At 34.3% G+C, this 12,956-nt stretch overlaps 1 protein-coding gene across 2 annotated transcripts in view; it reads right to left on the reverse strand.

Moving 5' to 3' along the window:
- ezrb (ezrin b) overlaps positions 1-12,956 on the reverse strand; it is a 22,047-nt gene that overhangs the window by 5,784 nt on the left and 3,307 nt on the right. For both annotated transcript variants that reach the window (XM_077552866.1, XM_077552867.1), the window contains 7 exons: positions 10,089-10,172; positions 6,418-6,513; positions 4,627-4,901; positions 3,938-4,021; positions 2,589-2,735; positions 879-975; positions 103-266 (listed from right to left, as the gene is read on the reverse strand). In XM_077552866.1, coding sequence (XP_077408992.1) covers positions 103-266; positions 879-975; positions 2,589-2,735; positions 3,938-4,021; positions 4,627-4,901; positions 6,418-6,513; positions 10,089-10,172 — 947 coding nt within the window. The remainder of the gene's footprint in view (positions 1-102; positions 267-878; positions 976-2,588; positions 2,736-3,937; positions 4,022-4,626; positions 4,902-6,417; positions 6,514-10,088; positions 10,173-12,956) is intronic.

Genomic DNA, 12,956 nt, shown 5'->3' on the forward strand with positions numbered 1-12,956 from the left:
TGGATGGATGGATTTTCTTACTCATCTAATTTGCTTTGGCTGGCCAATGAAGTATTATAAAAATTCGAACGCAATCACAATAACGCCACATGCTCAGCATACTTGTCCTTCAGCCTCTGCATCTTCTCCTCTCTCGCCTGTGTCTTCATCTGCTGCACCTCGATGGAGTCCGGCTTGCGTCGGTTCATGTAGAGCTCGTGGTTGCCCATGCACAGCTGGAGGATACGCTTGTTTAAGCGCAGTCTCGGGGAATAGAACACAAAGTCCTGAAAGAGAAGTGATGGTATATGGTCATCATTGTGAACAAATAACCGCCACAGAATCTGCTTTTGGGGGTAATTTAGTAGAATTTTTTGCAAAAAAAATAAATAATAATAATAATGCAATTTTAACTCATTCACTGCCATTGACGGCTATAGACGTCAAAAATTCATTTGAACTATTTCTATTAGTTTAACTTTTTTTTCCCACTTTTGCTAACAAGAGTATGAAAGCCTAGAAAAAAATATTTTAAATTTAGAACAGATATAAAATTTGTGATTAATCGTTAGTTAACAAGTGTGTCAAGTCATGTGATTAATTACAATAAAAAAAAAAATGAATCGCCTGACGGGCCTAATTTAAAATAAAGATAAGGGCCGTTTAATTGTAATTAATCGCATGATAATTTTATATCTGTTATAAAAGGACAATAAAAAAAATTAGGTTTTCATAAAAAAAAAATAAAAAAATGAAAAAATTGTTAAACTAATAGAAATAGTTCACATGAATTTTTGACATCTATAGTCGTTTATGACAGTGAATGAGTTAATGAAGGTACAAATGACGTTTTACAAATCCACTTTAAAAATGACATTGTCGTGAAAAGAATTACTCACTGGTGATTTTTTGTCGATGGGCTTGATGGTGAATTTCTTGTCGTTGAAAGAAACATTTTTTATTTCACTCCAGGGGAAACCGATTTTTGGGGTCAGTCTGATGGGGAAAAACACAAGAACACGGATACATTACAACAGCGGAAAAATTGTCAAACATACGGATGGCGGGCCAGAACCGGCCCTTCAGGCGGTCCAATTTGGCCCGTGAGAACAAAACAAAAACTACAGTTTTTCATTAAAATGAACTGTTGTTGTTAATTTTGTCCACTGGAAGGTGCACTGACAACCACTTACACAACATTTTGGTACGGATTTGATGCAAAAACTGCACACATTTTTACTAAGAAATTTCAGATTACTCTGCAATAAGAGAATAATCGATGGAAAATATTTTCCGAATGTACATGTAATTTTTTGCACTTAAAAAAAATTGAAATATTTTGACCTGTTGTTATCTATAGCTTATTAGTCCATGGACATATTGATCCGGCCAACAAATAAAATTTTGCTGAAAGTGGCCCATATTAACTCATTCGCTGCCATTGACGGCTATAGACTATTTCTATTTAACATTTTTTCCACTTTTGTTAACAATAGTATGAAAACCTAGAAAAAAAATTTATTGTACATTTAGAACACATATTAAATTTGCAATTAATCGCGAGTTAACTATTTAAGTCATGCAATTAATTACAATTTCAAAAAATTAGTCGCCTGACACGGTTTAAAAAAAAGATTATAAAAAAATAGGGGGGGGGGGTCGGGCGATTATTTTTTTTAATCGTAATTAATCGCATGACTTCACAAGTTAACTCATGATTAATCACAAATTTTCTGTTCGAAATTTCATACTCTTGTTAACAAAAGTAAGGAGAAAAAAAAGTTAAACTGATGAAAATGGTTCAAATGAATTTTTGACATCTATAGCCATCAATGGCAGTGAATGAGTTCAAATTAATTTGACACCACACGGTCCATCAGTCCACCACAGCAAATGCTTCCTCCAAAAAATTGACGGATTATTTCAAGGTGTGGCTGACTAATGTTTTCTTGAGCCAGTCTCACTTGACGGGACACAGCGAGGCACAACAATCGCCGTGTTGTAATAAGAGCGACGTGCACCTCGTGGCGAAACTCCCGTTTGAAAGTACACTGCCTAAACTGGAATTTCACTTAATTACTCTCGCTGACACACGCTTGTGGAATTGAGACAACTACCGGTATGTGGATGTTATTACAGAGCGTTACGTCATTAAGTTTGCTTATGAATAAATAAGTTGGTAAACGTAAGCTTTAATTTAGACGAAACTTGTCAATGAAGAAAAGCAGGCCGGTAAAAGAGTCGGACCGGCAACCCAACGCAACGTCTCAGCTCTGCTTTGGCGGGGCCAGTCGCCCTCATTGGAGAGACGCAGTAGGTTTGCTTGGCATTCTTAAGTGCTGCGCAGCTTGAAAAACCTGTTGGCGTAACCGTGGCGACGGCAGAGGTCACCGCAGAGGAGAGGATCGCAAGGTGTACATAAAACAAGATTCATGCTGGTGTTTAGTGTTAGTCACGGTGATTAAATTGTAGTAAAGCAAAAAAAAAAAAATTATTGCTAAAGACCTACTAATCTCCCGAGAAAGCTCTTTTGGTCCATACTTATTATTTCTGTGACCCACTGTGGGTTAAAAAAAAAAAAAGACTGCTAAGTCATCATTTCATCTTACTTGTCATCCTTCTCATAAATGTTAATTCCCAAAGCATCCACTCCCAGCCACAGCAGCGTCCCCTTCTTATTCTTGATGTCGAAGTAATTGACGCCATACATCTCCAGGTCCTGCGCGATCTTCAGATACTCCATCATGGCGTCGTCCCTGTGAGAAACCACCTCAAGTTTAGCGCGTATGACGTTTCACACACTGAACAAAACTAACCCAAACATAGGTCATAAAGGGACTGACCCAACTTTTGTGGGGTTATTCATTTAAATGAATTAGGTTGCTTTACACATAATTGACCCAAAAACTGGGTTGTTTTTTCAGGTAATTCCTTTGACCCAACTTTTGGGGTTATTCATGTAACCTTCAACTGGGTATTCATTTAACCCAAAAAGTTAGGTCAAATGGATAACACAAAATTGGGTTGTTTTGACCCAACTTTATGGGTTAAATGAATATCCCCATGACAGTTAAATGAATAACCCAATTCAGTAAAATGAATAACCCAATTCAGTAAAATGAATAACCCAATTCATTTAACTTTATGGGTTAAATGAAGAATCCAATGACAGTTAAATGAATAACTCAATACAGTTAACTGTCATTGGGTTATTCTTTTTACCCATACATTTGGGTCAAATGGATAACACAAACTTGGGTTGTTTTGACCCAACTTTATGGGTTAAATGAATATCCCCATGACAGTTAAATGAATAACCCAATTCAGCAAAATGAATAACCCAATTCATTTAACTTTATGGGTTAAATGAACAATCCACTGACAGTTGAATGAATAACGCAATTCAGTTAACTGTCATTGGGTTATTGTTTTTACCCATAAAGTTGGGTCAAATGAATAACACAAAATTGGGTTGTTTTGACCCAACTTTATGGGTTAAATGAATATCCCCATGACAGTTGATTGAATAACCCAATTCAGTAAAATGAATAACCCAATTCATTTAACTTTATGGGTTAAATGAACAATCCAATGACAGTTAAATGAATAACGCAATTCCGTTAACTGTCATTGGGTTATTCCTTTGACCCATAAAGTTGGGTCAAATGAATAACACAAAATTGGGTTGTTTTGTGGATGATTCTTGACCCAACTTTATGGGTTAAATGAATATCCCCATGACAGTTAAATTAGTAACCCAATTCAGTTAAATGAATAACCCAATTTATTGGGTCATTGGGTTATTCCTTTGGCCCATAAAGTTGGGTCAAATGAATAACCCACAAAACAACCCAACTCATTTAACCCAAGAAGTTGGGGTCAGTCCTTTTTTGACCCAATTTGGCTTATTTTTGACCCAACCATTTTTAGAGCGCATATGAAGCGCGCACGGACTCACTTCAGCATCCCGCGGTGCTCCTCGTGCCACACCTGAATCCTCTCCTCCCACTGTTCTTGTGACAACTTGTGCTGATCCAACACCCTGAAGACGGAAACACAAGTTTAAACCTCGTATGCCCAAATATGGTCAATGTCGTATTTTTTGACAAATCTCTACTATTGGTCTGTCGAATTGGCAACAAATCCATGAAGTGTCTCAAACACATCTGAGAACTTCCTTCACTCTGCATGAGCCGTGCAAAATTGCTTTTTTGGGATAAAAACGAGTGAAAGTAGCTCAATTAGCTAGCTACATGACGTTAGCCTGCTTTGTTAAAATGGATAGCTTATAGCCTATGACAGTGGCTTCTTAGTGATTCTACCTTATCAAAACTGCATAGGTGTTACTCAGAAACTAAGATAACAGTACAGAAACCATGATTCATACATAAACTTTCTCTTTTGTTTCTTTGGTTGCCAAGGAGGACATCGTCATTTCCTCAGGGCCGGGTTGAGTAAAAGTATTGGAATTTGAATTGCTATGTAATGTCTTGTTCATCTTTGGATATGAAATCTTCAGAATACAACAAAAACAAAGAAATTGACCTTTCTTTTAGAGGGGACTGTAAATAACACGTCCTATCACCTACCAAAGCTGATGGATTCCGTGCATTACAGCAAATCAACACATTTTTTTGACCCTCTCACCTGCGGGGCAGCAGCCGCTCAGAGAGGAGGTATCCCGGCCGGTGTGTGTCTTTGTCATAGTCTCCATATTTGGCTTGAACAGAGTAAGACGCCAGCAGCACCGCCGTTTCGGGCGGACAGTAAACCTGGTCGCTCAGGACGCTCTCTTTCACTTGCATGAAGAAGAGCTTCTGCGTGGCCTCCTGAATCAGCTCCTCGTTCACTTCCTCGGGAAAGTACTTGGCCCGAAACTTAAAGTGCAGCGGGTTATCTTTCCTCACATCCTGTTGTAACACCTGGAAAAGGAATTACAGACACACTTAGAGCCAGCCACTTATCTGTTTTGTCGCTGAAATAAATAAAATAGATAAATAAATACATAATATAGATAGTAAATAAAAATTAAGAATAAATATTTGTTGCTGAAATAAATAATATATATAGTAAAAAAAAAACATAAATAATAATTGAATACATTTATTATCCAAAAGCACAATAAATAAATGTAAAAAATATATATATTTGTTGCTGAAATAAATAAATAAATACATACATACATAAATAATATAGATAGATAATAAATACATTTAAGAAATAAATATGTGTTGCTGAAATATATAAATATTATAAATAATATAGATAGTAAATACATTTAAAAAAATACATACTAAATAATAATTGAATACATTTATTATCCAAAAACACAGTAAATAATTTAAAAAAAATAAAAAAATTGTTGCTGAATTAATTAAATAAATAAATAAATAATATAGATAGTAAATACATTTAAAAAAATACATACTAAATAATAATTGAATACATTTATTATCCAAAAACACAGTAAATAATTAAAAAAAAATAAAAAATTTGTTGCTGAATTAATTAAATAAATAAATAAATAATATAGATAGTAAATACATTTAAAAAAATTCATACTAAATAATAATTGAATACATTTATTATCCAAAAACACAGTAAATAATTAAAAAAAATAAAAAATTTGTTGCTGAATTAATTAAATAAATAAATAAATAATATAGATAGTAAATAAATTTTAAAAAATACATAATGAATAATAATTGAATACATTTATTATCCAAAAGCACATTTTTGAAGTGTTAATGGGGACACTAGAATTGATTTGTACCCCAGCAGTTTTAATAATTACCGACCTTTATCCAACTTACTGTCTTTGAGTAAGATTTTAGAAAAACTTTAAAACTAAAAAAAAAAAAAAAAATTTAAAAAACGAATATTTAAAAAAAAATAGAACACATTATTGTCAAGAATTTTGGCGGTGTTGACTTCCCCTTTAAATATATCTTTACAACACAGTAATAAGAATTAAATAAGAACGGAATGAACCCTTAAAAGCATACGATTGGTTGAAAAAAGAAAAATCTGTTGCACATTACTTCTATCATGTGCCAGACTTCATTCATCTGATTTACAGATTAGACCGGATTATGAGCAACTCCAGGAATCCAGTGGCATGGAGTTGAGCAATGTTGACCACACAACAGAAAGTAGTTCTGGTTCAATAAGAGTTTACACTCCATCTGAACACACAATACGCTTATGCAACAAGTAAACAGAGAAACCAACGAGGTCTGTTCCAGATATTTGCTCTTTCGGCGCTCAGCACAATAGAGAATATCAATGGGGCGCTTATAGTGCATACGGTTGCTACTGATTGACTGAAAGGGAAACATTGCATCATCGAGCCTGCATTCTTCTATCGTTTGATTGAATTTGACTTGGCGTGTTGCAAAATCAATTCCATATTGTGATTGTGTTTAAAACATATCTCACCTTTTTTTCCTGTTTGAGCCAGGTTAAATAGTCTTTTCCATCCATATACTGGAGTCCAAAGTACCAGATCTCACGTAAGCCAATTGTTTTCACCACCTACGGATTTAAAAAAAAAAAAAAAAAAAAAAAGAGTAATTACTCTGAATAGGATTAACATTTTCAAAATAGCAATGGCGTAAACAATACTTGATTTAAAAAAAAAAAAAAAAAAACTTCAGCGAGACAAGTAAGCACATGTAAACCTCCACAGCATTGTGATTTTCTAGGAATGTTCGAAAAGTGATTTTTAGAAAGTGATTTGAATAGTTATTCATTTTGGCGCATAACGGGGGAGGAGGGAGGGATTAAGACGAAAAGAGACACAGATGCCGTTTTGCTCTGATTCATGTGCGTAAAAAAAAAAAGTGCGAGCGGGTACTAGTTAGTCAAGTACAACTCGAGTAGTCCACGGGTCTGTTTTAAAAATAGGTCAGCTGTGATGGGACACTGTAAATTGCTAAGAAGAATTACAACAGAGGAATAATGTTAACATTTATTTATTTATTTTATGTTTCTTTTGTACCACATATTCTATATTAAACAAACAAAAAATTTTTTTTTAACTCATTCACTGCCATTGACGCCTATAGACGTCAAAACTTCATTTGAACTATTTCTATTAGTTTTACATTCTTTTTCACTTTTGTTAACAAAAGTATGAAAACTTACAAAAAATGTTTTATTGATCATTTAGAACAGATATTAAAAAAAAGTAATCGTGAGTTAATTTGTGAAGTCCTGCAATTAATTAAAATTAAAAAAATTAATCACCCAACGCCCCTAATTTTTAATAATCTTTTTTTTTTAAATCGTGAGTTAACTAGTAAAGTCGTGCGATTAATTATGATAAAAAAAAATATCGCCTGACACCCCTAATTTTTAATAATATTTTCTTCTTTAAAAAAATAAAAAAGATTCTAAAAAATAAAAACCAAATTTTTAATAATCTTTTCTTCTTTAAAAAAATAAAAGATTATAAAAAAATTAGGGGCGTCAGGTGATTAAAATTTGTCACATGACTTCCCTAGTTAACTCACAATTTTATATCTGTTCTAAATATACAATAAAAAAAGTCTAGGTTTTCATACGCTTGTTAACTAAAGTGGGAAAAAAAAGTTAAACTAATAGAAATCGTTCAAATGAATTTTTGACGTCTATAGCCGTCAATGGCAGTGAATGAGTTAATGTTATTCCCATTACAATTCATGTTTTTGTGCTTCTTGGAGCATGCTGGGAAAAATTGGACAATTTCTGTGTTGGCAGCCGCCCGAAGTCACCAGGTGTCCATCAACAACAAAGACCGTCCAACACTGCCTGCGTCCAAAGATAAGCCTCCAAGTAGGCCAAGTGCCAAAAACATAGCATTATTTTTCTCATAATGCCGCAGGGTATTTTCCCATAATGCCATGGGGTAATGCCGCAATTGCACATGCCTTTATGAGGAAATAAATGCTTATAGCATTTAGCCTACATTTTTGGAATACGTTGAACGTCTTTACCAATGCGTTAAATTAACTAATTAACTTTGAACTTAGAAAAAAAGTGTTCCTAAAAATGCAAATTAGCTTTACAGGGCAAGTTAATGAATTTGGACTGTGATTGATTTTTATTTATTTTTTTACACTGTTGCTCAAGGCTAAATGAGATGAGCTGCAGGGTGTGTAGGGGAATGGCATGTGCTCATCTTTGGTATGACAGAGTCTACGTTTATGATCAGCGCTTGCCGCAAAGGACTGACACGCTCTCGGGAAATGAGCTTAAGGCTGTTGCCCGGCAGCCAGTTGGCTTAGGTCAATCAGCTACTTAAGACTACATCAAGCTGCTTACATACAAGGTGCAGCTACATGAACCAATCTGTCGTTTAGTAGAAATCATTGAAACGTTGACATTTTGCAGGGGAAAGAAAGTCTTTTATGAAAGTCATGTTGGTTTGATATTCATCCATCTGCTGCAATCACTATTCTGAAAATGTACCGTGCTACTTTTGTTAATTACTTTAACTCATTCACTGCCATTGACGGCTCTAGACGTCAAAAACTAATTTGAACTATTTCTATTAGTTTAACATTTTTTTTCCACTTTTGTTAACAAGAATGTGAAAACCTAGAATTTATTATTATTTTTAGAACAGATATAAAATGTATGTTTAATTGTTAGTTAACTAGTAAAGTCATGTGATTAATTACAATTTAAAAAAAATAATCGCCTCACACCCCTAATTAAAAAATAAATAAAAATAAACAATTAGGTGCATCAGACGATTAAAATTTTCAATCGTAATTAATCGCATGACACCCCTAATTTTTAATAATCTTTCCTTTTTTTTTTTTAAATCGTGAGTTAACAAGTGAAGTCACATGATTAGTTAAAAATTTTAAATTTTTATCAACTGACGCCCCTAATTTTTAATAATCTTTCCTTTAATTTTTTAAATCGTGAGTTAACAAGTGAAGTCACATGATTAGTTAAAAAAATTTAAATTTTAATCAACTGACGCCCCTCATTTTTAATAATATTTTCTTCTTTCGATTAAATAAAAAGATTATTTAAAAAATTATTATTTAAAAAATTAGGGCCGTGATCGTAATTAATCGCATGACTTCACTAGTTAACTCACAATTAATCATCTGTTCTAAATGTACAATTAAAAAAAATTCTAGGTTTTCTTACTCTTGTTAACAAAAGTGGGAAAAAATATGTTAAACTAATAGAAATAGTTCAAATGAATTTTTGACGTCTATAGCCGTCAATGGCAGTGAATGAATTAAAAAGAATTGGAGCATCAGGCAATTTTAATTGTAATTAGTTGCATGATTTCAATAGTTAACTCACGATTAATCACAAATTTTATATCTGTTGTAAATGTACAATAAAAAAAATTCTAGGTTTTCATACTCTTGTTAAAAGTGGAAAAAAAATGTTAAATTAATAGAAATAGTTCAAATGAATTTTTGACGTCTATAGCCGTCAATGGCAATGAATGAGTTAAATAAGATTCTGAAAAATATCAAATTCATGCACTCAAACATTAGTTTCATGTAAAAACAGATTTGCAGCAAAAAAATGTGTCATTAAGGTGAACTCGTTTGGTGCCGTGTGACAGCACCGGAGGAAGAAAAGCATTGTTTAAGACGCTTCCTGTCAAACTCGTTTTTTCCGATAGCTAGCGTAGCCAATTTCTATTATATGTTGCGGTTGCGGTTGCATGTCAGGGGACCTTAGCGTTCTGTCTCCGCTGTGTCGGGAACACGTCGATCAAACCAAATCCCGATTCTCGAAACTTCTGTAACGGTTGTTTGGTCAGGCTGTAAATATTTTTGGCAGCGTTGCGATGGAATAACAGTTATGTAGGCAGCCTAGCAAAAATAACCACAGCAAATGCGATGAATGAACAAAAAAAAATAATCATTTCTTGTGACATGTCAACCCACACATAAGATGATACATTTGAGCAAGAATTTAGAAAAAATTAAGATCTCAGATGAATCTCTGCTGATAAATCACTCAACACTCAAAAGACAATATTGTATTGTTTCATTTCCTAAACAGTGAGCAGGCGGAGCTTTCTTACAGGAATTTTGCCGAATGAGTAACGCATTCAATACTTGAAACAGAGACGGCGTGCATTGTACCTGGTCAAAGACGACTTTGCCGTAAGCGCTCGGCAAAACGGCAAACTCCATCTCGGAGTCCAAGGCGTTGACGTTAATGTTGACCTGTGGGGAGAACACAAAATAAAAATGACATTTTTGTAATAGTGAGTTGAAATGAAATTCATGATGCTAGTGAAATAGAAACGGGGGACTAAACCGTTGGATCCATTTAGAGAAACACAAGGTTATTCCAGTGAACTAGCCTTAGCATGCTAGCTTAACTTTACCTTTTCGGCGTTTCGGACTGCTGCTAATTTAGGATGCTAAGAAACCGCTAGTTAATTACGCGATCATTGTATGATATGATAATAAATACATAAATAAATAAAAAATATTTAACCAAAATTTAGGTTTTAGAAATACAACTTTAAGTTATTAAAACATTGTTATTTGCATGCATAAAATAGGAAGAAATTGTGGCGTGCGCACACTCTACTATAAAGGGAAGATAAAAGCTGATAGGTGCAGTCAGAGTAAAACAGTCAGGGCTCTTCGTACTCATCTGCACCTTTAAAGTTGTGTTCCTAAATCCTAAACAGCCATGTTAGGCACTTTGATTTGATTTTTTTTTTTTCAATTTAATGGGTAAAAGTGTTTTACAAAATAAATAAATACAAAGTTATATTTATCTTTTTTTTAAATCCGAAAAACAATCCAATCCGTGACTTTTCTACAGTTAATGAGCTCTCTCTTTCCTTTTTAGAGGGGACGTCAAAGCAGAGCAAGATACGATTGGTTGCTTGCACAGTTGAGTAAACAAGTCACCTCTTGGAAGTTAATTGCCTCCAAATCATTAACTTTTTTTAAATTATCTTTCACGGCGTGTAATGGAAGAGGAGGGAGGGAGCAAGACGACATACCGCAAACGCTGATGCCTTTTTGCTCTGATTAATGCGCCCTAAAATTCACCTTTAAAAAAAAAAAGGGTCGGCGGGTACTAGTTAGCCCCAAGGACGACTAAGCAGCACATGGGTCTGTTCTAAAAGTAGCTCACCAGTGATGGGGCACTGTCTCAGAAGAATTAAAACAGAATAATAATGTTAGCATTTATTTATTTACTCATTTATTTGTTTATTTATTTATTTGAACTTAACATGATACATTATTTACCCAGATATAATAAAAAAAAGAAGTAATTTTAGAGATATAATTTAATACCATGATATTTTTTGCCCACAGTTATCATACCATCAGAATTTAATTTTGGCCCATGCCAATTCGTCATTGAAATAGACTGAAAATAATTGAACAGTTTGTTAATCAATCTAGCACCATATTCAAAAATTACAATTGCTTTGTTAACTCACTGCCATTAATGGCTATAGATGTCAAAAATTCATGTGAACTATTTCTATTTATTTTTTAAAAATTCATTTCATTTTTTATGAAAACCTAGAATTTTTTTTATTGTACATTTATAACAAAAATAAAATTTGTGATTAATTGTGAGTCAACTATTGAAATCATTAATTACGATTGAAAATTGTAATCGTCTGATGCCCCTAATTAAAAAATAAAATAAACAATTAGGGGCATCAGACGATTACAGTTTTGTGTGAGGCGGTTAAATTTTTTTAATCGGAATTAATCACATGACTTCACTAGTTAACTAACAATTAATCATACCGTTTACATCTGTTCTAAATGTACAATAAAAAAAATCTAGGTTTTTATACTCGTTAACAAAAGTGGGGAAAAAAATGTTAAACTAATAGAAATAGCTCAAATGAATTTTTGACGTCTATAGCCGTCAATGGCAGTGAATGAGTTAAATGCTCATTTTACCCAAAGTGAATCGAGCAAATGTAATCAATTCCCAAGTGCCTAACGCAGTATGTATCTGAGAAAGAGGATGAAAACATTGTTTACAAAGCTTATTACCACTCAACGAAATGTATACAAAGACGATGCAGAGGCCGCAAACGAGCCGCTAACAGAACACTTCGGCAGCACCTTTCATCTCCGGTCCATTGTAAACGTCGGAACAAGACTGCTAGGCTAAAGCTGTGACCCCGCCCACTTCCAATCAACTAACCGGCTTAACATCTTGCAAGGACAGCAAATCCAATCGCGGCGTCTCATCATCATGTACCCCCGCAAGACTGCCAGGAATGATTAAGAGGGAAGTTTGGAAACGTTTGCCTAATGTGAGGGAGCTCTCAAAAGTGCAGAACTTTATATCCTGGTTTTGAGTCACAGCTAAAAGGCAAAAAAAAAAAAAAGTGGTAAAATACAGCGAGACAAAGAACCCTTTGAGCTGGAGACTGTTGCAGCAGTCTTGAGGAAGTGACGTAGCAAAACTGCTCCCAAACCCAAGAAAGAAGCACGCTGTAATGAGGGAAAAACGGCTCATACATAGAAGCCGAACTTGCTGTATTTGCCTTTACAGCATTTTCTGATGGAAGCGGTTCGAAAAACACAGCCACAGCAGCCGATGGAATATGCCAACGCGTGTAAACCGCAGAGGGAGTGATATGTGATCTCGGAGCAGGTCGCCCAACAGGAAGTCGTGATAAACGGAGGCCTTTTCAGAACGGTAAAGAAAAAAACGTGTAACGGGGCATAGACCTTCAAATTCACAACCTTATTCAGGTCAAAGTTCACATTTGTCCAAAACGCCATCATGCCCGGTGGCAAAATGAAAATGCGATTCATCCCTGTTTCCATTTACTATTTTTCAAATATTGAGAGGGGACGAGACTGCAACAGGAGATGACATCATATGACACAAAATCTGTTTGAATAGGCAAAATTTTAAAACTTGTTTGCATTTCCATTCAGGAATATTTCCGCAATTCCTAAATATTTAAATAGAAATAGTTAGAAGGTAAACCCGCCTACTGATTC

The sequence above is a fragment of the Vanacampus margaritifer genome, chromosome 19 (genome assembly GCF_051991255.1).
Source record: "Vanacampus margaritifer isolate UIUO_Vmar chromosome 19, RoL_Vmar_1.0, whole genome shotgun sequence".
Classification (NCBI taxonomy): Eukaryota; Metazoa; Chordata; class Actinopteri; order Syngnathiformes; family Syngnathidae; genus Vanacampus; species Vanacampus margaritifer.